We start from the raw sequence: 26,665 nt of genomic DNA, 5'->3' as shown, positions 1-26,665 counted from the left end.
TTGCAAATTAAAGTATAAGGGGGTCGTTGTTATTGACCCCATAGAGAGTGGTCTTTGTAATTTACCCTAACGCTGTATTTGGTTTGAAAGAAAAAATAGGGAAAAGAAGGGTAACCTTTACAAACCTTGTATAGGTTTCCCTACCTTTCCCTTCCTTTCTCTTCCTTTTCCTTCAAACCAAACATAGCCTAAAGTTATCAATTCAAATTCAATTTTGTTTATTTAATTAACTTCAATTACCTCTCCTAAGTAACTTTCTCTTCTCAATTGCTCGCCACTAACTCTCTCTCCTCTCAATAATTCCATTAAATTCCCTAATCAACTTTATACTAGATTTAAATACAAACATCTAAGCTGAGACAATAAATCTATTACCATGTCATGCTTCATTCACTTATTATAACTGTATGAGTCCTAAACTATAGTTGTAATTATATTTCCTTTTCAGTGTATGGAAATCAACAAATTTTATAAAAAAAGGGCAATACCCAGTGTTGGTTCCAACAATCTGGGTTCTTGGGAGAGTAGATTGGATACATTCTTAATTAATTTTTGGTATTTTGTTATCACAAAGTGGTTGCTCTCAACATTCAAACCTACATTCTTATGCTTGTCAGTCCAAGGTTTTAACATTATACCAAGTAATGGTACATATATTTATATATATTGCATGGTTTTCAAAATCGGACTGGACTAGACGGTTGAACCAGAAAAACCGAGAATCAATCATTTGACCGGTTCCGTTTTTCCCCAAAACCATTGATTTTGGTCAATAAGCCGTTGTACCGGCCAATTAATCGTTCGAATGATTTTGACCATTTTTTTAATTTTTTAATTTTTTTTGTTAGAACAGGCCAACCGTTCAGGTCGAACAGTCAGACTGTTCAAACCAATAATCGGACCCCTGACCGGTTCAGTTTTAAAAACCATGATATATTGACAACAATTGTATCAGTTTAGTAAGAATTAGGATATACATGAATTGATGCATACTTAAATATTTTTACATTTTTCAACATTTTCTACTTGTTTCCCAGTATTTCTCACTTCAGATAAACAATTATGTGTTTTCCAAGTTTGTACACCTATTTATATGCATCTAAAACCTAAATTTAGTATCCTTGCTTGATGTAAATGTTGAAACTTATTCGAGTTTTCCCAATACATTCCCTTCTCTACTAGATAACAAAAAGAGGTCGATCTCCATTTGGAGAAAACGTTTTTGCAAAATTCCTTGAGCAAACAGCGTAGGCGCCTGAAGGCCCACCGAGTGTACAAGGTTGAAAACGTAGGATATGAAAATTGGAAACTGATGAGTCGAGACATCTTGGATCAGTTATGAGCACTTTTGTATGGTCTATTTCTGGACTGAATGCAATTAGCCACCGTTTGGGCTGGAATCACACCAACAAGCACTTAAATGCGCTTGTGTTTGGTAAATAAGCTCCAATAAGCGTTTTTCAGGAAACAAGCCCATTTTGAATAAGTTGAAAAGCTTGGCCCGCCGTGTAATTTTCAAAATACCCTTTTGGTTAAGGCATACTACCCCCATTTGAAAGCACTTTCTCACCACTTATCCTCTAAGCACTCCCAAACGGAGGCTTATTTTATAATGATGATTCAAGAATCCTCTTCTGTTCGCAAGGGAACTTGGTTCCAGACCGCGCCACAGGCCCACGCTTTGGATGGAGGAGAGACTCCGTCCAAGTGTATCAAGTATAGAGAAAGTGTGAAACCATGAGAAAGAAAGACACTTGCGTTAATGAAACATCAGAAAAAAAAAGGATTACAAAAGAGGGACAATCATCCCTCAGGTCACAAAAGAAAATACCGCTGTTAAAGCCCTCCGCCCATCCCAGTTACAGAAAGAATAGAATTCCCATTGATGACCAATATCTGGTCCTAGTTTGTATTTAATCTATTGAATAAGCTTTCATTTTTTATAGAAGTAATGTTTTTGGAAGGCGGAAGGACTCTGTCTCTTTCCTGTACATTATCAAAACACAGATCCTTCCCTGTACATTTTAAGTTAAAAGGCGTACAAAAAAAAACCGTCACTCTGCAATTAGCTTCTACAGGATGGCATGTCAGCTGACCTCAGTCGGTTTACCAATTATCCGACACCTGGGGACTGGCTTTTGTAACATGGCTGTCCCTTGAAACGTCATCATCTGGCAGTCCTTTCTCAAATTGCTCAACTGCAATGAAAAAATATGGGGAGAAAACTTAACACTGTAATTCCATTTCACCTGCAAGCAGGTACGCATAGAACCACGGAGGAAAAAATAACAAATGATGAATGCAGTCACCTCGTCTTGGGGTATTTTTGTGAAGCCAAACTTTTCTGTCCATATGGACTCTGCTTCATCAGCTGCAGGTAGGACAAGGGTCTTCACATTTAGGAACCCCAGCAACCTCTCAATGCAAGAGAACAATGACTGGAAGTAGCCCTATAGAGAAGCTCAGGAGAAGAAAATGGTCAGGATTTTTCCCTCTTTTGCTAGTTTAAAAAAGGGGAGAAAAGATAACCATGACAACATTCCCACTGACTTTTTTTTTGAAAATAGGTAAGGCAATCAACTATTTTATTAATGAAGTGATGAATTCAGTACAAAAGCCACCAACCATAAATTGCTAAAACCATCACTAGGAAAAGCTTGACAATAATCTCTTGGGAGTATAAGTTTACCTACCTTTTCTTTCAAACCAAAAACAACCTTATTGAATACAAAACTGAGTTTAATGCAATAATACAGCGAACTCTTGTGATTCACTCAAGACAAGGTAGTCTAAAATAGGAATATTAGAAAACAGAGGGAATCCAATTATGCATCAGAGGTTCAGTTTATTCAAGAATGCCAGTGAAACAAGGGGGACAACACTGACATATAACACCCATACCACCCGCCCACAAAGGTCAGGAAAAGAAAAGTTGCAAGAAAGAAGATAAAAGAAGGGATATCTTGAGTAGCATCTGACTACCCTAATCTTATACCTAATGCTAATGGTCTAGCCTTGTACTGGAGTTTCACTGTGAAGAAATCTAGTGGGTCACTCACTTTCTAGAACAGCTTTCTTTTTCCAAAAAGAAAAGAAATGACGCACCTAAAACAACTGTCTATAAACAATAAGATCATTTTGGACTTGGATCTGAGAGCAGTATGACCCTAGGTAACAATATGGAGATCCATGGGAGGTCCACCAACATCACAAGATCCAATTCTACAAGGGCTGCAAATGATCAGTTTATCCAAATTGGAATTCAAATCCCATCCAGTTAAGAATATGGGGTTGGCTACAAAAACCTTGCTCCACCATTCTACTTAATACCAGCATTAGCAAAATCTAATATATATATATTAAAGGAAGGCTTTCAGGCTACAGCCCCCACCATTCAGACAAGTGGCTTTTTCAAATTTAGACACATGGCATTTTCTAAGGAGTTGTTAAAGCCCACAGCCCACTACCACCATTCAGACAAGTGGCATTCTCATTTTCTAGAAAGCTAGACACTTGGCAATTTCTGAGAAATTCCTGCTAAAGCCCACAACCCACTACCAAGCTACAGCCCCCCACCATCCAGAAACATGGCCTTCTCATTTTTCTGGAAAGCTAAACACGTGGCATTTTATAAGAAGTTGCTACTAAAGCCCACAACCCACTACCACCATTTTCAATCCATTCCTAAAAAATGCAAAAAATGAAAAAGTGGTTATCCACAACCACTTCTGCCTATATTCTATCTTAGTTAATCATTAACCCTCTGTTTATCATAACAAAAGAAAACTATCCATATTCTAATAATTATTAAAAAGCTATTTTTTGAAATAAATATTTCTTGAAATTTTAATAATTATTTAAAATATTAATCAATATAAATTTAACATTATTTATTCCATAATGTAAATATAACATTACTGATTCCCGGTACTTAGTGTGGGGCCATTCACTAGTAAAGAATTAAAAGGAACACCATAACAACTCAAACCAATAGCCTCACCTGTCCCTGGTTATCCTTGCTTGTAGCAACCAAGGGAAGTTCAGCAACTTCTCGTCCAAAAATACGAAGAATTCCAGCTGAAACCACAGATGAGCTAAAAAGTACAAGAAAAAGACATGAGAAAAGCTTACAATGAATTATTGCCAAAACCACAACTAGAAATAAATTCTTACTTTACTGTTAATACTGCACAATACATCCCTCCAAATTCTTGGTCCCTTAAATTCCTTCTGCAAAAAAAAAAAGAAAATCATATTTAGAGAGCATAAAGAACTTTTATGGAAAAAAATATATAACCAAATTAGTTCTTTTAAATGGATAAAGCAATAAGTTCTGATAAGTTAATTCCCAACATGCCACTGGATCCTGTTTCAATTTTCTCAATTACCTATCATATTTTCCTCTTTTACATGGGTAAAACAAAATCTGATTTCAACAATCCATAACACTGGCATGAAAATTGTCCAATTCATAGTATTCAATCTCCTAAATTGCAAACACAACAAACATCTACGAGAGAATACGATAATCTATTAAGCAGGGAAAATACTTATCCTTGATCATAGGTTTATCATGCATGAGAAGTACCATATAACAATCTGTAATTTAATCAATAGTATAATGAAGATTGTTGTTAAAGATAATAATTTTTAGCACAATTTTAACAAACTGCCAAATCTAAGGGTTTAAGTATAACATTTCAGCATAGAACTCCCTGAATGTAAAATCACTACATGTAAGTTCCTGAAGCTCAAAATTCAGCATAACATAGAGCTAAAAACAAAACTGCTACCAGTAAAAACATTACAAAAATTGAACACGTAGAAAATATCTGACAAGATACAAAGGAAAGTATCTTTGCTCACCCATAAACCATGGATGGAATAAGGTCACGACCTGTTGTTGAATCAACTATAGGATCAAAGCAGTCCTAAGAAACAAAGAAGAGACGCAAATAATCAGAAAATGACTAGCAATACTTTGCACATGCCAAATCAAATAACTAGATGAAGTCTCCATAAATTTAAAAAAAAAATGTCCAAAAGTTTGGTAGATATAAAAACAATAACCAAGAAAATAAATAACATAATTCATTACTAACAAATACATATAACATTTAAATCAATTGTTTTCTAGATGGAGCGCATCTTGCTTAGTTTCATTAGGTGAAAGAAAACACATCAATCAATTGTTTTCTAGATTTAGCTAAGGCACAAGCAAACATATGAAGACACACAGAAACATACGCCTACTGTTATTAATGACATTAATGAATTTATACCAGTCTTAACCAAGGTAATAGGGAAGCAGGGGCAGAAAGTCTACAGCCAGAGGATGGAAGGAAAACAAATATTTTTTTTATCTTTTCTGTAAAACTACCCCTTGTCAAGTAACCCCCAGTTATATCTTCACAGCAGTATCATGGGCAACCAAGGTCCATCTAGAGAAGGGGACTTTCAAAAATTCAAAGATACATGGGCACTATACTCAGGTCTAATAGCATGGATGACTCTACAAGGGAATAAGTAATTGCTGTCTGCAGGGCATTCAACTGATCAAGTCCATGAACTACAAGAATATTGTGACTGAAGGAGATTTGCATGTTGTCATAGGATGGCAAACGAATAATGGTGTAGAGACACTTATCAAAAGAAATAAATAAAAAATAACAATGTAGCAAGGTTCAAAATATTGATATAGGCAAATACGCCAGATGGAGCATATCGGCCTGTATCTTTAGAGTTTAGCCGCTATTTTTTTTAGTTTTTTTCCAAACCAGTTCAGAGGGTCGGTTAAGGCCTGTCAACCCGCTGAAATAGGTCAGACCTCGAAACAATTAGTATAGGGGTGTATTGGAGGGTCACTGATATGATACGTAGTGGCTGATATGCCCCGATAAAAGACAATTTTAATCCTTGATGTAGAGGCATAGAGATATAATTACATGGTGAGGGAGAGCAACTTGGCAGTGGAGTTAACATTTACATAAGTTGGATCCTGGATAAGCAAATACTGTAGCTGATGGGCTAGGCAAACAATGGGTAAATAACAGTGAAATGTACTGGGGAATTGTGAGTCAGGGATAAGGATTATATCATATATATAATATGTAAGAGGGTAAGCCGAGGCTATCTATCTTAGTTCATAACTTCATATATGATCAATAATGTAGATATTTTCTATTTTCATCAATAAATAAAACTTCACAATTATCAAGCAAAAACAAAGTTTCCAGGTAATGTAAGTTCCAGCAGGCATTGAATAGTTTTCTTTAAAGATGTTCCCATCTAGTAAGGAGTTCAATTTAAATTTAGTTTGCCATTGTTAAGTTTCATTTGGCCTTTAAACCTATCATTCTTTATTGTCTCCTGATAACCTTCATCACTTCCACTGCATGTCTTTGCCTCTGCTCTACTCATGTTCTTGGTCCTAATCAATCTAAATTTGATCCTAATGCTACTCGCAGTCTTTCTTGGTTGTTCTCCGACTCGAGAAGGATATTATTGTTTTGATCCATCTTCTAGCAAAAACCATGTCACCATGCCTGTGACCTTTTCGATCCCACACCCCTTTTCTTTCCCAAGACCTATCTTCAGTGGGAGAATGATGGAATTGTTGGTGAAGAGAGGCCTTTCCATTGACAATTCCCATTCATGATGCCAATCTTATTACATCTCCTAATTATGTTCTACTAACACTCCATGTGATGAATTTCAAGTAACCAAGAATAAAGTTATGGCCACCGAAAGTTTTCAATGCATTTTGAGTTGTATCTTGTGCACCAGCAGGTCAACCATTCAACTGCCCAGTTTGAACAGGCTTTGACCAAGTCAACAGTTTTTGGTCAGTTTTTGAGTTTTAGGAAAATCAGAACCAGAAATGCAACAGGGCGATGGTTTGAACAATTCAACAGTCTGGACCAAGAGCATGTTGGAAACATTTAAAAGCATCCAAGCAGCAACTTATTTGTTTCCTGATCCTCTTGATAGGAGGAAACATGATTTCTAACCACTAACAACCAAATATCTATTTAAGGCAAAGACAAGTACTTACATGGAATATAGCTACAGCCTTGGATAGCAACAATTTAGTTTCAGGAGAAGCATTTTTCCCACTAAGAAGTCTCCATCTTACATCAAGGTCAGCATCTGAACGTTGTTCCTCTGAACACTTTTCCTCATGCTTTTTCCTTATAATACTCGAAAGAGAGTCTGGGAGTTTCTCTGATCCACGGTCAAGCAACTTCTGCAAAGCAGAATGAATCCTACTGCAATCTGTACAACAAAACCACGTCCCTTTTGGCAATTCCTGTTGTATGCGTCAACATTTAAATCAACAGAACAAGGCCATCAGCACACTTGACAATAAAGGAATAACAACAACAAGATATTGCAGCATGGGAATAAGATAATAAATGATTGTGTGCACCTTTAGATCTGCCATTTTGTGCTCCCTCAGGCAACCAACATGAAATTCCTTCTCACACTGGGGGAAAAAGATAGATTAGTCAGGAGAAAAACTCAAATATAAGACATCCATTGAAACTCGTACATCTATGAACAATGCAGTTGACATATCAATATGAAAAATGAAGACATGAAAACAAGTACCTGATCACAAAGCAGAACCGTTCGTGGACCAAATCCTGACTTTGTAAATCCATGACCTCTACATAACAGAACAGCAGGGAAAAAGTATAAGCCCAAGCAAAACTTAAAAAAAAGGAGGGGGGGAACTAATAAAGAAAAAGCATGCACCTACAATGCTGAAATCAAATAACAAAAATTGCAATCATGGCATCACCAAACGCATAGACAAAAGAACAAAGTGCTGATAAAAACAGTATAGATTCAGGATTGTACATAGTATGATGTACAGGTTTTCAAGTTCGCAACACCCTCAGTTTAGCTCACCTGCATAAGACACATCCACCAACTTCATTTTCAGGTGTGTTGACAATACGAATGCATCGCTTGTTTATCTGCTCTATAGGATCAACTCCTGCAACTCTTCCAGCAGCCTTTGCATTGACACTATCAAATTTTTCCCTTTCAAACATATTTTGGCAATAATTGCAATACCAATCACCACGAGGAACACTTGATAAAGACAAACAATCTGCAAGAAGGAAATAAGAAGGAAAATAAAAACCACTAGTACTTGTACATCAAAAGGCATATAAAGAAAACGAAAAGTACAAAAGGCATATAAAGAGAATGAGAGTGCGCATGTTTTCGTATTGGACTTTCATAATGCCTTCCACCTTGGATAAATCATGAGGAAAGTTATAGCATATATTAGCAGTCCTCTCTTTCTCTTGCCCCTATCACCACATGCATCTCTTCCTCTGCCCATAGACCTCCTTTCCCCTAGCCTAACAGAGAAAGCTGAAACCCTCCAAACTCTTCTCAGCATCCACCACATCATCTTCCACTTGAATCATCTTATTATTCCAAAATATTTTTAATCACCTCTCTTACTTGCAGCTTAGCAGCAGCATTTTAAAAGAGCTAGGGCCATTTTGCACCCAAGTCATGCGCCTTTTTGAAGCAAGGCACAAAGTTGCAAAAGAAAATCCAAAAAATTCAAAACTGTCAAAAAATAAAAAAAAAGCAAAATAATAAAAATATTAAACACATTATTAATTAAAAATATAAACTTAAGTTTTAAAATAAATGCTTTAAAAAAAAGACCTATTATCTCAAATTAAAATATATAAACATAACATGTAAAACATATTTAAAATCAAGCATAACATATAAAACATATTCAAGCGTGTAAACTCTTAATCTCTTTATTTTTTCCCAATTGCATTACTTCAAATAGCTAATGTGATTTTAAACATTATGAATACCTAATTCTATGAGCTGCCTTTGTACCAAGCCCCTCAAGACAAGCTAAAAAAGTCCATATCAGGGTCTTAAATTCTTAATACCTATAAAAAAGGTTTTATAACTGTAAGTATCTTTTAAAAATATTTTTTATTAGGATGAATGAATGAGTGGCATTAGCAAATATCAGATTTTCAGAGCCTGTGCTGAAGCGCAAGGTGCACCAGACGTGTGCCTTTTGAAAATGATGTGCCTAGGACCTAGGCGAGGCACATACCCTAAGATGTGCCTTATCTGTGCGCCTAAGCACGCCTGAGGCCAGCCTTTTAAATCACTTCTTAGCAGTAACCCAGAAGTCAAACTCCCCTTCAAAAACAGGCTTAGACTAGCTCAAACTCACCTTCTCACAACCAGCTCTACAGCTGTAGGTCTTAAACTAAGAGATGTTGACCAAATCCATTCCTCAACAGACCCCAAGAGAAGGTTTAACAAGAACTTTAAAAGGCAATGAAAGGCTCTGGGGAAAAAACAGGTGACCATTAAGCTTATAACTTATTAAAGATAGGCACATCATAAGGGACAAGCCTCAAACCTTGATATGCCTTGTAAGAAAAGGTATTTCATAGGCCAATCTATGTAGTGTTCTCATAGAGGAAGGCTGCAGACAGATATAAAGAAGATTATCAAGAACCTTTTGCACCAATTGCAAAGATGACTTCAATAAGGGTATTGACATATCTTGCTATGCACTTCTCTTGTCTACACATCCAACTAACTGTTAAAAATGTCTTCTTAAATGGGGACCTTCAAGAATAGGTCTATATGCTGCCACCATTAGTGTTCCATCTCCCAGATAGTAAGGAGAAACTTTGTAAACTCAAGAAGTTGATTTATGAACAAAAACAGCACCTATGGCCAGGTTTGATAGAATACGAAGAACTGTGCTGCACCTTGGTTTTGTTTAGCCTCTTGCTGACTTTACTCCTTGTTAAGAGGGAGGAAAGGTTTGCTCACTACAATGATTGTCCATGTGGATGATATAGCTATCACAATTCACAGGTAACAATTTGAGTGAGAATAATAGGTTGAAGAACTTTCTAGTAACAATTTTGAAATCAAAAACCTTGGCCATCTCAGATATTTATTGGCCATAGAAATAGCTTGATAATGAAAGGAATCTTTATCTCAGAATGTAAGTATGTGTTAGACTAAGATCTCTTAAGGGTTGGATGTCAAATCAGCTCCAAATCCTATTGATCCAAATAACAAAATAAGTACTGATAATGGAGATTTGTTGAAGGGCAGAGGGTTGTATACTTGTATCAAAGGCTGGTTTGACACCTATTTTATCTATGTATCATATACCCAAGTATCTAAATGTGGCAAGTGTGACTAGCCAATATATGCATCAGCCTAAACTATCTCGTCTTGAAGCAGCCATGAGTATCCTTGTGTATCTCAAGGGCACTCCAGGAAGGGGAATTCTATTTACATATCACGGTCACTTGAAATTCAAAGTTCACTGATGCAAATTGGGCAGGTAGCCTAAAAGAAAGGCATTCTACTTCAGATTTCACAAACGGATCATCCAGGCCAAGACTTACAAATTTACTTTGTGCAAACTCAGCTTGATGTGAAATGTTGAAAGGTTATGTAGAAGGATACTTTAGATTCTTACTAATAATGGAGGGCATTTTCACTATAAATAATTAAATACTAAGGAGACGGGCACAAAGCCCACATATTTGCTCTCTATTCTTTTTCTTTCTCTCCTCTTTTCTCTTCTTCTTCTACTTCTTTTATATATTTTCTCTTGTTGTAATCTTATACTGCTGCAGATACAATCCAATCATAAATTAAATGTCCAAAGCCAAATAACAAATCCAAATATGTTAGCTAAAGACAGCCAAAACACCATGCCTAACATTGTGATCATTGAGAACACATTGAAACAGCAGAAGGAACAGAATTATGACCACTAGTTACATAGACAACACAGACAAATAAAATTGATAAAATTATCATTGCAATAACTCTTATAATACCATTCCAGCCACTCCACACCTAGTTGTTCTAATATGAAAATAGCTCCAGATTTTTTTTTGTCTGTAAACGATCTAGGAAAGAACACTTCCAAATAGAGCAATATAGAGAAAAACTAAATAATAAAGGCAATGCCCTCATAATGTGACAAGCAAGTCAAACCAATCAAAACAGGGATCCTACAGGGATAGTGCCTCTCAGAATCAAAATGCAGAAGACAAGTTTAAATGGCTATACCATATCGGACAAATGCAGTGTGTTCCAAGGAAAACAAAAGGCTGTAAACTATCGAGTGTGAAATACATCAGTTGGTTGTGGAGCTGCTCACTGAGTAAAAGGAACATATTCTCAGGTTGCAAGCATAGCTGGAAATTGACAGCCATTTTAATACAGAACCACCTTTCACTTCACAAATAGCTATCCTTCTCAACTTTCCCTTCCTCAAGCTATCAATTAGCCTTACCTTAGGTCATTCATATTGCACGTTGAACAGGTACAAACCTTAATTCTTATAAAGACCTAAGGAAAGATAAATATTCAGTTATTGATAGAAACCAAAAACTCACCTTTGTGAAAGGCCCTGGGGCAGTTATCACAAAGCAGAAGATCCCCACCATCTGCACAAATGCTACACAGGTCATCATTGTCATTGGCTGAAAACTTCCGACCTTTAGATAGAGACACAGCCAATTCATGAAGTGACACTCCATTGGATGTGAAAATATTTAGATACCTGTCCAGTACCAAACAAGCACAAGTTAAGAAAAAAATCGGAGTGACATGAATTTACCCAAATGCTTCAACTTTCAAATAACAACTTACGGCTTGCGACGGGAAGCCCAACCAGCATGACCTTCAAACTGTGAGGCACTGACCTGCTCATTAGAAGTATAGAAAGTGAATGTCCTTACTAAAATTCAGGACAACACTAGTTCAGAAAATAAAGGAAGTACTTAAGTGTTTCAAAAAAAATAAAGTTACCTCAGTGTTGCAGCAACGACAGAATATTCCAAAACCTTTTTTATAACCTTCAAGCAATTTCTGTCCAACAGGAGGATGCTCATTAATTAGTACACAAAAAACAATAAAAAAGAAGATTCACTGGCATTATGCTTAACATAACAACCTGTCCACGTGCATAATATGCTACTTCAGTTCCATCAGGTAGCCCACCATCCTCAAAGACTAATTTATGCAATCGTAAATCTCTGGAGAACACCTCCAAAATTAACTACGTTTAATGAGTTTGCAACAAAAACAGCTAATAAGAACACATTTGACATATGAACCATCAGTATATAAATCCACATCAAGAAAAGAATACCAACTTTCTTGTAAGCCTCCCTTTACTCTTGGGAACAGAAACAGCCTTCAAAGCACTGTTAGAGGACTTAGGAGTAACAGCTGATTTTGATGACCTGATGCAACCCCATACACAAAAGTAATATTAAAATAAGTCAGAGGAAAGAAGCACATTAGGAGCTGCAACTTGGATATGTTGTTCAGTAAATAACCACTTCTCAGGCATTTTATAACAAAAGAACCCTAATTTCAGTTTCAAAGTGGCATTTTCACTTGAAATCAGATTACAGAACAATAACTCTTACATACATTCTTTTTTATCCATAGGTTGTGACTTTTTTATTGATTCCATAGGTTAGACATTAGAGAACTAAAAGTTAAAAACACCAGGGAAATAAGGCAGTTTCTCGATTAGGGTAGAAGAAGCAATATGCAACAGAAATGAATTCATAAATCAAATAACTTCCGAAGTTCATACTTTGGCTCCAAAAGAAAACAGATTGTTAGCAATTTTTTCTGCCGTTTATCAATTTTGGGATCCAGCAGTCAGACGTTACTCATTCCACTTTCCACCCACTTTCACTTTCCTTACTGCATTTGGGGTTCAGTCCATTTCTAATGCCTTATTTTGGCCTCATTTGGGATTGCTCCTGGGGAGCACTTACTGTGACATCCTAGATGAGGAAGAACTTCATGTTTCAACGGTATTTGGAAACAAATAGAGAGAAAACATGTTGAAGAATCTGGAATAACAGAACCAATTTTCTTCAAAAGCAGTTACAAAGTCATAATTCCAGATTTTGGCTTCTTCAAGAACCAACAAGTTTAATATGTGCTAAGATTGTATCGGTTCCACTTAGGCTGTATTTGGCATGCTTTCAGAGAATTATTTCTGATGAAAGAATGCCAAACACAAACATTGCTCTAACTGCAAATCTAGATTCTAGACATCCACCATCCTCTGTCCAGAATAAATAAGCACAGATGTACAATTGTACATGTAAATACCTCTCTTAGAGGACTTGCCAGCATCCTCCAATCCATCAATGTATAGGTTTATATTGTGCTTACTCACTCTGTTTCCATGCTATTCGGTGTTTGGAAGGCAGCTATGGATAGGTAACTCATGATTCATTTGCTTCAACCACTTTGTATTGGCAAGAATCAAGAGTCGGGCATAATTATAAGCTTGTGACATAAAATGGTTGGTAGCATATGGGGAAAAGTAATTAGTTTCTAGTTTTTTAGTACACATCAAAGCTTAAGACTTTTAAGGTACTAGGCAGTGTTTTAAAAGCACAAGGCGCAAGGGCCAATTTGCACATGAGGCGCTTTTAAGAAAGGCGCAAAACTACAAAAAAAAAAGCTAAAAATAAAAAAAGGTCAGAAAATTCAAAACAATGCCAAAAAAATTCAAAAAATATTAAACATAATGTTAATAAAAAATATAAACAAATTTTAAAATAAATGTTTTAAAAAACCAATTATCTAAAATTAAAATACATAAACATAACATGTAAACTGTATTCAAATGAAAATTTAAAAATAAAAGCAAACATATAAAGCATTTTCAAGCATGTAAATGCGCCTCGCCTATGCGCATACCCCAAAATGCGCCTCGCTTATGCGCCTAGGCACGCCTTTTAAATCACTGGTACTAGGTTGATTTTGAGAACGGTGCAAGAGATACCAAAGTTTCCAATTGCGATGGGGACTTCACATCACAGATCAACACCTATGACCTACCAATGATTGTTTGCAATTGTTATGGATGAATCAACTAAACATATTCAGGAGGAGATCCCATGGTGTATGTTGTTTGCCGATGACATGGTATTAATATATGAAACTATAGATGGATTAACAATTAGTACGAGGAAATGTCTTAGAAATAAGATATTTTAAAATAAGACTAAAACCAATGATTTAAAAGGCGCGCCTAGGCGTACAGGCGAGGCGCATTTTGGGGTATGCGCCTCGCCCAGGTCCTAGGTGCACCCCTTTCAAAGGCGTACACCTGATGCGCCTTGCGCCTCAGCCTAGGCGTGCAGCTTTTTAAAATTTTGCGCTTTTTGCTGTTTTTTTAGTCTAACAACTAGGCCAAGGGCTCCGCCCCTGGACCCCTGACCACGCCCCTCGAGGCAAGCCCGAACAAGTCTATGTTAGAGTCTGTAATTCTTATTTATCACATAAAAATAATGATTTTATAACTTTCATTGCCTTTTAAGAAGATGAAAGTTATAAAATCATTATTTTTTTATGTGAGAAATAAGAATTTCAGACCCTAACATAGACTTGTTCGAGCTTGCCTCGAGGGGCGTGGTACAAAGACAACTCATAGAATCAAGAATGCAATATGTTTTACATTACATTAGCTACTTGAAGCAATGCAATCAAGGAGAAAAAAGAGATTGTGGGTTTTACATGCTTGAAAATGCTTTATATGTTTGCTTTTATTTTTAAATTTTCATTTGAATACGCTTTACATGTTATGTTTATGTATTTTAATTTTAGATAATAGGTTTTTTTAAACATTTATTTTAAAATTTATGTTAATATTTTTTATTGACATTATGTTTAATATTTTTTGCATTTTTTTAATTTTTTTTGGCATTTTCTTGAATTTTCTGACTTTTTTATTTTTATTTATTTTTTAATCTTGTGCTTTTCTTAAAAAGGCGCGCGCCTATATATATATATATATATATATATATATATATATATATGTATGTATGTATATGTATATGCACACACACACACACACGAAGATTAAGTTCAATAATTTAATCTTTTGTGATGGGAAGAATAAAAATGGGATTGGAAACTTGAAGCTAGTGGTTAGCCTCTTTGAAAGAATGTCCAACTTAAAAATCAACCAAAATAAGAGTGTAGTGGTGGGTATAAATGTTCTTGAAGAGGAGTTGGGATCATTTGTAGAGATTCTATGGTGTGAGAGAGGTGAGTGGCCTTTAAAATATTTAGGTTTACCTCTTGGTGGCAATCCGAGATCTATCAACTTTTGAAACCATGTGGTGGAGAGAATTGAGAAAAAGCTTGTGGGATGGAAAACAAATTACATCTCTTTAGGGGGAAGAATTACATTGATCAAATACACCTTAGCTAACCTCCCAATCTATTTCATGTCTATTTTGAGGATGCCTCAAGCTATTGAAGAGAATAAAAAATTTGATGAGAGACTTCTTGTGGGAACCAGGAGATAGAAAAAAAGATCATTTGGTTAGGTGGGAAGTGGTAAAAAGGAAAGAAGAGGGTGGGTTGGGTCTAGGAAACATAGGGAAGAAAAACCTTGCTCTTTTAAGTGGTTGTGGCACTTTCCCTTGGAAAAAGATAGATTGTGGCATAAAGTGGTTGCAAGTATTCATGGGCTTTCTAGCAACTGTTGAGAACCAAGCTACAACATAGAAAGCAGTGCATGGTAGTCTACCTCAATTCCTTGAGCACATCAGGTATGATTTGGCTTCTGGTAATAGGATCAGATTTTGGGAAGACGTGTGTGGGCTTGGGTTCTCCCTTTGAAAGTTGGGTTTCCTTCTTTGCATGCTTTGTCAAGCCTTAAACAAAATCATGTTTCTGATTTCTTTGGGTCTTCTTCTTCCTCTAGGGAGGATTGGAATTTGGAGTTTGTGAGAAAACTGAGAGAGTCTAAAATCCCTTCAATGTCTAACCTTTTGAATAATCTTGGATAGCCTAGTTTTTTATGAGTTTGGGGAAGATAGACGGTTGTGGGATCTTAGCCCCTCTAAGTCGTTTACTTAAAAATCCTTTTTTTCTCTTCACTAGTGGCCGCTACCCAATCTCATTCCTTGCCTATAAAAGAAGTCCGGTGTGCCCTATCCCACCAAAAGAAAAGACCAAATTAATGTTTGTCTCCCAATTGGTGCACTTTGTGTGTAAGTTGAATGGTGAGAATACTTTCCATCTCTTAATTTCTTGTCCTTTTGCTTGTATTTGGGAAATGGTTCTACTCTCTCTTTGGTTGCAGGTGGATACCTCTTGTTAGTTTGGAAAATCTCTTTAGCCCATACTTTCTAAGAATCACAAAAGGAAGAGGCAGAATTTTGTAGAAATGTGCTAGAGCAGCAATTGTGTGAATTGTTTGGGAGGAAAGGAACTTACGAATATTTGAAGATAAAGAAAGAAGCAAGTAATCTTGGAGACTATTACAGTTAAGAGTTGCTCATTGGGTGAAGACTATCAAACTATTCTCTGATTTCTTAGTGGAAGACTTTTTTTTCAGAAACCGAGGGTTGATTGCCCTTTATTCTTCTAGGAATCAAAAGATGTGAGGTTTGGTCTCCCCCAAGTGAAGGTTGGTTGAAGCTTTACTTTGATGGAAATAGCTTTGGTAATCTGAGACCCTCTGGATCTGGAATTGAAGGAGTGATTAGGGATGAGCATAGGAACATTTGTGGCTTGTTTCTAGGTCCTAATGAGCAGGGTGGTTCAGTGAAAGCTGAGGTCATGGCAGCTATTGTTGGGCTGCAAAAGGCCAAGGAAATGGGAATTACAACATTGATGGTAGAAGGGGACTCAAAAGTAGTCATTGGCTAGCTGAAAAAAGGAGGAAGGGTATGACACACAAGAAATGATTTCAGGCGGTTCAAGATGTTGTCAAGACATGCAAATTCAGTTAAGATGGGTCAGGAGGTAATGGTTTGACAGATGGATTAGGTAAACAAGGAGTGAATAGACATAATTTGTTTTGCGCTCAATGTTAGTTGGGTGGGGGGAGTGACGGGTGTTATTTCTAACAACTTCTTGTTGTACTTTTCTCATTTTAAAATCTAATAGAATTCTTTGAATTGTTGATCAAAAAAAGACTAATATTAATAATAATAATAATAAAATAGAAATCTGTTGAATTAATTCTTGAAGAGAGGAGTAGAGAAGAGAAGAAGAGAAGTTGAAAGAAAAGAGAGCAATGATCTGGCCGCCCCCTTTACTTATCATTTATACTAAAATAAAAGAACAGTACAAAGACAACTATGCCCTTATAGGGCGACAAAACATAAAACAACATATATAACACTCAAAAAACATAATAAAATTTGGACTCACATAACTACTATGGTCCCCACCTCCTATCTAACAACTAACATAAAACATCTACTCAGAAAAACATCATAAAACTAATTAATCTTCAACACTCCCCCACAAGTTGGGAGTAAATGTCACACATTAGATCATGTTCAATCTTGTTCCTTGCCACCCCTTTAGTGAAAACATCAACCAGCTGCAACTCTGAAGAGATGTAAGGCAAACAAACTTCTTCGGTTGTTACCCTTTCTCTTATAAATTGTCTATCAACTTCAATGTGTTTTGTCCTATCATGCTGAATTGGATTGTGGGCAATATTGATCGCAGCCTGATTGTCACAGTATAACATCATAGGTTCCTCTGTTTTCACCCCAATCTCACTCAAAAGAAATCTAACCCAAAGAAGTTCTGAGACACCATGAGCCATGGATCTATACTCAACCTCTGCACTTGACCTTGCCACAACCGCTTGCTTCTAACTCTTCCAGGAGATCAAGTTTCCACCTACAAAGGTACACACTCCTGATGTAGACCTCCTATCATCTAAGCATCCTGCCCAATCTACATCCGTATAGGATTCTAGTTTCAAATTCTCATGATCTGAGAAAAGAATGCCTCTGCCAGGGTACTTTTTCAGATATGCAAGTATTCTCTCAATAGCTTCCCAGTGCTGAACCCAAGGTACATGCATGTACTGACTCACAACACTGACAGCAAAAGAAATATATGGTCGTGTCATACACAAATACAACAGTCGGCCTACCATTCTTTGATATCTCCTCACATCCTTTACCAATTCACCATCCACACCATTATTTCTATGATTTGGATCAATAGGAGTATCTGTTGGTTTGGTCCCTAGCTTCACAGTCTCTCGCAGTAGGTCAAGTACATACTTTTTCTGTGAAATGAAGATCCCATGCTTGGATCTTGCAACTTCAATCCCTAAGAAATATTTGAGTTCACCAAGATCTTTGATCTCAAATTCTTGTTGCAATGATTTTTTGAGATTATCAATCTCCTCAAGATCATTTCTTGTCACCACTATATCATCCACATACACAATCAGAATTGACACCAAAGCATCTCTCCTCTTCACAAAGAGGGTGTGATCAAACGATGTCTGTGTACCCAAAACGGATGAGTGCCCCTCTGAACCTGTCAAATCAAGCCCTAGGTGACCGTTTCAGTCCATACAGAGGTTTTTTGAGTCTGCACACCTTTCCTTTACCAACATTTCCATAAAAGCCTGATGGAATGTCCATATATACCTCCTCCTATAAATCATCATTGAAGAAAGCATTTTTGAAATCAAGCTAGAACAAGGGCCATGAATAGGTGCCTGCTAGAGATAAAAGAATACGAATTGAACTCATCTTACCTACTGGTGCAAAGGTTTCCAGATAATCAACACCATAGGTCTAAATATACCCTTTTGCTACCAACCTGGCCTTGTACCTCTCTATCTTACCATCGGCCTTATACTTCACTGTGAATACCCATCGACATCCGACTGTCTCCTTGTCTTGGGGGAGATCGACTATTTTTCAAGTTTGGTTTTTGACCAAAGCATCCATCTCATCTTGCATGTCTGTCTTCCACTCAGGTTTGGAGAGAGCCTCAGTAACATTCCAGGGTATAGACACAGAATACAGGGAAAAAGAAAAGCACGGTAGGAGGGTGATAAGGCACTGTAGGAAAAATGGTGTGAAATGCAGTAGGTTGTACACTTTCTCTTCCTCTTACGAAGTGCAATGAGAAGATCAAGGTCAGTGGGATCAACTGCAACAGTGGTGTTAGGGACAAAAACCTTATCATCAGAAAACATAACAGGCTCAAGAGGAATACCTGCAACTGTATCTACCGAATCTGGAGTTTCAGAAGGACTGACAGAGAGTGGTGTGGGTCGAGGATGTGTGGAATCAACCATCATCTGTTGGCGCTGATATTGCTGTGAGGTTGCCCGTAGTGGCTCAGGTAATGAAACTAAAGGTGCAGGTGGTGGCTGAACTGATGGTGCAGGTGGTGGCTGAACTGATGTAGATGCTGGTTGAACTGATGGAGGCACCACAAAAACAGGAAGAGGAACAGATTGTGAGTTCTCCTCCCCAAAACTCTCCCCCTGAGGAGAACCACTCAAGAAGAAGAATGTGGATTCAAAAAAGGTAACATCCATAGTGATAAATCTGCTCCTCGACATTGAGTCATAACAGCAATACCCCTTTTGGTTCTGAGCATACCCAAGAAAAACACATTTCTTGGCCTCAGGATCCAATTTCTTGCGATGAGGGCCAAAAATGTAAACAAAAGAAGCACAGCCAAAAACCCTCAGAGGTATATGAAATATCTCTTCGTCTAGAAAAAGGAGGCTAAATGGCACCTTAAACCCCAAAGTCCGTGAAGGAACACAGATAATCACATGTACGGCTGTAAGAACTGCATCTCCCCAAAACTACACAAAAACTGAATCACACACCATAAGACTCCTTGCCACCTCCACAATGTGTTTGCTTTTCCTCTCAGCAACTCCATTTTGTTGCGATGTATATGCACAACTGCTCTGATGAACTACACCATGTTCTAAGAGATACGTGGTTAGGTCCTTCTCAAAATACTCTCTAGCATTATCTGATCTAAAAGCCTTAGTTCTCACTCCAAAATGTGTGAAAACCATCTGGTGGAATTGTCGTACTAAGTTAGGAACCTCGTCACGTGATCTCATCAAATATATCCAATTATATCGTGTATAATCATCCACAAACAAGAGAAAGTAACAGAATCCTCCCATGGAAGGGATTTGATATGGCCCCCATACATCAGTGTGAACAATATTAAAAGCAGAGTTACTTCTTTTATTACTTGATTTAAAAGACTGTCTACAATGCTTTATTAACTGACAACTCTCACACTCTAAAGTAGATAATTGAACAGACTCAAACAACTTTGGGAGAGACATTTCAAAGAACTAAAAGAAAGATGTCCCAAGCGATTGTACCAAAGCATACTCTGATTAACTAACTCTGACCCACTACTACTGTTGCTGCTAACATGATGACCATGATGTCTCAGAATCTCATCCAGAATGTAGACTCCATTCACCTCACGACCACTCCCAATCATCTTCTTTGACTCCAGATCCTGCAAAACACAATTACCAGGAATAAAAGTCATAGAACAATTCAAATTTTTTGTCAAAGAACTAACAGACAGTAGGTTGGTATGAAGTCTAGAGACAAGTAAAACAAAGGACAGAGTTATATCATTAGTCACTCTAACTGTCCCCTTCCCAACAATGGGCAGAAACTCTGTCTCTACCAGAGCACAACTGATAGGAACTGAAAATGATAGGGGCATTAGTCATATGCTCAAATGCTCCTAAGTCTATAATCCAGGGAGGTCCCTCCTTACCTGAAGTGGATGCAAGATTCACAATTGCATATGAACTATCTATATGTGCAAAGGAAGTGGTGTAGTTGGCTCCTGCATTCTACTGCCCATCTAGAAGGCTAGATCTGGGTGAACCTTTCTTACTCATAAGTTGTCCAAACCTTTCCAATTTTGTTCTCATTGTTGCTACTACAATGGATTCCCAATCAGTTTGGGAGAAAGGGCTGAAGAGTCTCCTGTAATGGCTACATTTGCATTTCCCTTCTTATTTCTTATCCGAACAGGCATAAGATTTGGATGAAGCTTCTAACAAGTTTCCCTGGTATGCTTAGGCTTCTTGCAATAATCACACACCAAGTCCTTATCTTCCCTTCTAGTCTCACTACTCCCCCTGTCTCCATTTGGCTTAGGTTTTGTTGTACCAACCATAGCCGACTGGTCAATCCCAAGCTATCTCAGTATTACATTCCTCGTACTCTCCTCTCCAGAAACAAAAGCAGAGGCCTGAGAGAGTGTCGCACCCTCCCTAGAAAAAATATGTTGCCTAGTAATGTCAAATTCAGGGTTCAGCCTTGCCAAGAACTCAAAAACAATATTCCTCTCTACCAGTTTGTGATAAGTTGTTGCATCATTTACACTTTCCCATACCACAGTTTCTAAGTGAATTATTTCCTGCCATAGGGTTTTCAGCATGGAGAAATACACAACAAGAGATTTTTCTTCCTGTTTCATACTTATCACCTGATTTCTTAACTGATAGGCTCTGGCTTCATTTTGCTTCTGAGAGTAGGTTTCAGTCACTCCATCCCAAATCTCCTTAGCAGTATTAACCCATAGGAAATTTTTTGCAATATGAGGTAATATAGAATTACACAGTCAAGACATTACCATGTAATTCTCTTGCACCGAAGAGTCTGTATCTGGTTTCTTCTCCTCCCCAGTGAGATACCTTAATTTTCCATGGGCACCAATAGCCATCTTATCTGACTGTGCCCACTCCAAATAATTTGTACCATCAAGTTTTACTGTAGTAATGATCTGAAACCCAAAAATATCACTACTACCTCCAACACCTAGTCCCACAGTACCGATAGATTTCATCTCGGTATTCCAACTCTCCATTTTACTTCAAATAGTTCAACAGTAAGAAAAAATAGATTGGTGACCTTCAAAAAATAATTTGATATCACACACACAGAAACCAACCCTTCCAAAAGAAGAAAACCCTAACTGGAAGGAAATCTCTCTCCTCCCTACGCCTCCGAACAGAGAGAAAAATGAATCGATCACTTCGGGAGGCCCGGAAAATTTCATAAACCAAACCGCCCTCTTCAAGAAATTAAAAGAAAACTAGCAATACCTGGGCGCCCAAGATCAGATCAAAAATAAAGAGTCCAACTTTTCTAGGATTTTTCCCTGTACTCCAATTCTTCGTGATTTTGATGCTAAACAGTAGATCACCTTCCTGATTTTGATCCCACCAAAAACTCAAAGAACTGGGCAATCTATAGTAGATCAATCAGCCCTTTACTACTTCATGCAATCGACTGATCTAGGGCTACATGAGAATGCTTCAAGAAACCCTAGCCGATGCTCTGATACCAAGTAGAAATCTAATGAATTAAAAAATATGAAAGAAAGTAGTTTCGTGAAGAGAGAAGGAAGAGAGAAGGAGAATAAGAGAATAAGAGAAGTTGAAAGAAAAGAGAACAATGATCTAGCCACCCCCTTCACTTATTATTTATACTAAAATAATAGAACAGTACAAAGACAACTATGCCTTTATAGGGCGGCAAAACATAAAACAACATATATAACACTCAAAAAACATAATAAAATTTGGACTCACATAACTATTGTGGTCCCCACCTCCTATCTAACAACTAACATAAAACATCTACTCAGAAAAACATCATAAAACTAATTAATCTTCAACAAATAATAATAATAACAACAACAACAATAACAATAATAATAGGTGGAAATCAAGGTATAATTAGGAGTAGTCTGATTGGAGACCAAGAGATATCTTAATGTGACATTTTACATTACCCTGGTTCAATAATTCATAACAAGGGAGATTGAGGAGGTGCTGCCCATAGAATTAGAGCAGGTGAGCCAAATAGTGGGGTACATCAGAAGCCTATGTGCACTAGAGTGCCATTTAGACAAAGGAAAACTATATAAAACACTTGTAAGGCTGGCAATGTTGCTAGAAGCATAGTGTTGAAAAGTCAAGAAACAAAAAGTTGCAAAAAATAAATGTAGAAGAAATGCAAACATTGAGATGGATGAATGGGAAAACTAGAAAAGAAAGGATCATAAATGAATTTTATCCAATTTTGTAAGCAAGAAATTTTCCCAAATTTATCTAATACTTCATTGAATGCCTTTCAACTCTAAAAAAAATCCTCCTCAGCATGGGAAATTGAATCCCAAAGTCAAAAACCAAACTTCTACCTGAAAGGTCTTAGTCACAAGACTCACAACTGAAACAATTTCGTGTACTGCAAGTTGTACATTTTCCTGTTAATGTCACTTTTTCATGTTCCTTCTAGATCCTACCAATGTAACATGTTAATAGAATGCACACAAAGCATGGTGTTAATGTGGATGGCTCTAGTTTGTATGATCCTTAAATGTTCCAGAAAGAATCCAAGATGCATTCTGTTTAACACAGTTACAGAAGAATAAACTAAGAGTATAGCTGAAAACTAAAACAAAAAACTTACCCAGGAGTGGTACCAGTTCTAGAAGCAGGACTTGTCTGAGATTTCTTGGCTTCTAGGCACGACTTGCACAATAGCACTGACCTCCTGGTGCCAGATACAGTAAGAGAACCTATAGGCAATACCCATAAGATTACAAATTTGTAATGAAATCTCAACTGAACCTAACATTAAGAGTAAAGCTCACCTTTGCAATTCTGACACCTGGTAGAAGCTTTTATTGGTGATAAACCAATCGCACTTTTAATTGTAGCTTCCAGTTCATCCAAAGGAGCACCTTTACATGCCTCCAGAACATCATGAAGGCTGTTGCCATTCTCCAAATAAATGTACTGTGCTGCACGCTTATTTGTACTACCTGCATGCTGCTCGAAATGGAATGGAGTAACAACCTGTATACACAACATAAATGAGGCATCCATTCAACTCTTTATACTATCTAGACAAGAAGACCATAAATGCAGATTCACTTACAAAAATTTCTTACATTGCTCCCTTTGCAGGATGTACACGAACACAAGATCCCACGGTCTTTAATAGTTCCTTTAAGTCCTCCTTGCTGTGTTATAATAAACAAAGAAGTCTTAAACAAAAATTATATATGTAGGGGTCATAAGGAGACATATATAAGAAGTAAGAAAGGATAGAAGGGAGCTGAAAGACATACCTTCCTGCTACGACAGAGGTACCTGACAGACAACCCCTCCAGTAAACCAGTTTCTAGAAGATCCTTGACCCTTGTGGGAAGCTTGGTCAAGGCAATTTTCTTGGACATTTTCATTTCCAACTTCTTTTTCGTAGGTGTTCTCAATGGGCTAACCACATCACTTGTCACCCTGTCACCTATAGTCACTGGCTCGCTCTTGACAACATCTGGCATGGCAGAAATGGCTTTTGCAATTGCTTCATTCTTGGAATCTTCTGATACAACAGAACCCCAACTCGTGGTGGCAGATATCTCTATTGGTTCAGCCTTAGGTTTCTTCAATTGTGAACGAGTAAACCGCCTAGGAAACTTCTCCTGCGAGGCATTTTGTCCCTCGCTGACGTCACCATGCACCATCACAGTTTCCACACTGGTTCCCTCTTCTTTTATAAGTTTCCTAGTTTCGTTTTTTGACTTCTTACTGCTTGGAGATGGAATCTCAATTGGTTCCTTTTTCACAACTGCTTTCAATAAATTGTTCTTCAGCCCCTCCGTCAAGGCAGAACGAGTAAAACGCCTGGGAGGCCTCACAGGAAATATAGTTACTACCTCAGAATTATCATCGATAACAATAGGCGTTTCTACGGTCGTACCTTCCTCAGCTTGAGATTTCACAATATCGTTCTGTGAACCCTTCTGAACCTGGAAATTTGCCTCATCGTTATCGGGCTCCTCTGCTTCAACAGATTTCATCAAATCATTCTTGAACACAATCTCATCAGCACAGGCATGATTCACGAGGTCACTGTTAGGCTGCTCCTTGCCTACAGACTGTGCCAAATTGTTTTTAGTCTCCTCTTTGCTCGTAGATTTCACCAGATCGCCGTCGGACTCCTCTGTTCCTACAGATTGTAACGGATTGTTGTTGGACTCCGCCTCGGTAGCAGGCTTAAGAACATTACTCTTTGGTTCTTCCTGGAACAGAGAATTTAACAAATCGCTCTTTGGCTCCTTTTTAGTTGACGATTTCACCTCATCGTTCTTCATATCCTCCTTTGCGTGGGAGCTCTTAAGTCTTTTATTTCTTGAATACTCAAGAACTCCACTACTAGAATGACTATTCTGAAACTTACTCGCTCGAGTCCGACCAAGTGAACTACCAAGCTCAGAATGAAACGTCAAGGCAAACCCGTTATTGGTCTGCTCCGACTCCACGGATTTCATCAAATCATTCTTCATCTCCTCTTCTCCCGCAGAATTCACCAGATCACTGTCAGAATGCTCTTTTTCTACATATTGTACCAGATTGTCGTTGGGCTCCTCTTTGTCAGAACACTTCACCAGTTCATTGTCGGGCTCCTCTGTTCCTATAGATTGTACCGGATTGTTTGTGGACTCGTCTTCTGTTGCAGGTTTCACCAGATCACAATTGGACTCTTCTGTTCCGACAGATTGTACCGAATTGTTCCTGTACCCCTCTTCTGTAGCAGGCTTCACTGGATCACCATTGAGCTCCTGGGACTCCTCTGTTCCTACAGATTGTACCGGGCTGTTCTTGGACTCCTCTTCTGTCGCAGGTTTTACCAGGTCACCAGTAGGTTCCTGTGTTCCTACATATTGTAGCAAAATGTTCTTCGGCTCCTCTATGTCCGCGAGTTTCCCAAAATCAATATGGGGCTCCACCTCGAGAAGAGGTTCTACCGAATCGCTCGTCGGCTCCTCTTCGGTTGAAGATTTCACCTCAACATTCTTAACATTTTTCTTCGCATGTGAGCTCTTAAATCTCTTATTTTTCGAATTCTCTGAAACTTCATTACCAGAAGGGCTATTCTGAAACTTCCTCGCTCGTGTCCGACCAAGAGAACCAGATAACTCCGCTTGAACCTTCAAGGCGAAAGCAAACTCGCGTTTCAGGCCGGTCCTAATCCCCGACAACAACACGAACTGCTCTGAATCAGTGCCGTTCGCCATCCGGCACGAATCGACCAATAGATCTGCTATAATATATGCATCTGAAGGCAGAAAACAGATTCCTCGAGTCCAGAAACCCTAGAAAACAGGAAAAGAAAACCCTAAATTCGCCGCCATTAAATTAGATTAAATCCGAAGAAAACAAAAACACACACACAACACGCAAACAGAAAAATCTTCCGAAAAATAGTGTCAAAACCTTCAAATCAACGACGAACAATCAACAGATCATGTAAGAAAAGATCAAGATCACAACAAAGATATTAGGGTTTTTGTGCGATCTCTCGTGCCTTGATCGAAAAACTAGGTAGCGAACGAGACGATAGGTCCACGGTTTCCTGGAAAGGAAGCCGAAGAGGATGTTAGAAAGAGAGAGAAAAAATAAAAGAGAGAATAGATAATCAGGGGCATGTCATAAATAATTTTTAATAATATCATAAAGTAATTTACTTAAAAGCCCACGTATACTTTCCTATTCCCCGAACTACCACTATCTCAAATCATTAATGTGAACCCGAAAGGCATAAATTAGTTAAATTTTGGCTTTCATCCAGGGTTATCTCGGTCTATTCAAACTAACAAGGGTAATTGTTTCGGGCAAAAGCTTTATTTATTTTTATTTTATTTTCAGTAATTCCCGAAATTTTGAACGCGGGAATCTTCGCGGCACGTCGTAGTGGCCAATGGGGAGTAATAC

The 26,665-nt window shown here is 37.7% G+C and overlaps 1 protein-coding gene across 2 annotated transcripts; it reads right to left on the bottom strand.

Annotated features, from left to right (window-relative positions):
• Positions 1–1,740: 1,740 nt before the first annotated feature.
• Positions 1,741–26,375, bottom strand: LOC104604586 (Acyl-CoA N-acyltransferase with RING/FYVE/PHD-type zinc finger domain-containing protein). Of its 2 annotated transcripts, none has more exons than XM_088889995.1 (19): positions 26,259–26,375; positions 24,019–26,046; positions 23,839–23,910; positions 23,539–23,743; positions 23,355–23,463; positions 12,204–12,293; positions 12,002–12,083; positions 11,857–11,916; positions 11,698–11,750; positions 11,442–11,608; positions 7,915–8,119; positions 7,612–7,669; positions 7,430–7,486; positions 7,055–7,309; positions 4,867–4,931; positions 4,174–4,230; positions 4,001–4,094; positions 2,310–2,450; positions 1,741–2,198 (listed from the first exon to the last, which is right to left on the bottom strand). In XM_088889995.1, the coding sequence occupies exons 2-19, from the start codon at positions 25,966–25,968 to the stop codon at positions 2,088–2,090; spliced, it is 3,831 nt and encodes a 1,276-aa protein (XP_088746121.1). In that variant the 5' UTR covers positions 25,969–26,046; positions 26,259–26,375; the 3' UTR covers positions 1,741–2,087. The 2 variants fall into 2 exon arrangements, with proteins under 2 accessions (XP_088746121.1, XP_010267307.1); XM_010269005.3 differs by having other exon boundaries at positions 26,168–26,326.
• Between the last annotated feature and the right edge of the window lie 290 nt (positions 26,376–26,665).

The sequence above is a fragment of the Nelumbo nucifera genome, chromosome 6 (assembly GCF_055504915.1).
Source record: "Nelumbo nucifera cultivar China Antique chromosome 6, China Antique-T2T, whole genome shotgun sequence".
In the NCBI taxonomy this organism is placed as follows: Eukaryota; Viridiplantae; Streptophyta; class Magnoliopsida; order Proteales; family Nelumbonaceae; genus Nelumbo; species Nelumbo nucifera.
Note: the sequence above shows the minus strand (reverse complement) of the source record. Positions and strands in the feature narration are given on the sequence as shown.

Coding starts and splice junctions, on each gene's coding strand:
- LOC104604586 (XM_088889995.1), bottom strand. CDS start 25,968: ATGGCGAACGGCACTGATTCAGAGCAGTTCGTGTTGTTGTCGGGGATT. Junction 11,917..12,001: donor CATATTATGCACGTGGACAG/GTTGTTATGTTA, acceptor CCTGTTGGACAG/AAATTGCTTGAAGGTTATAA. Junction 4,231..4,866: donor ATTCCATCCATGGTTTATGG/GTGAGCAAAGAT, acceptor TTTTTTTTGCAG/AAGGAATTTAAGGGACCAAG.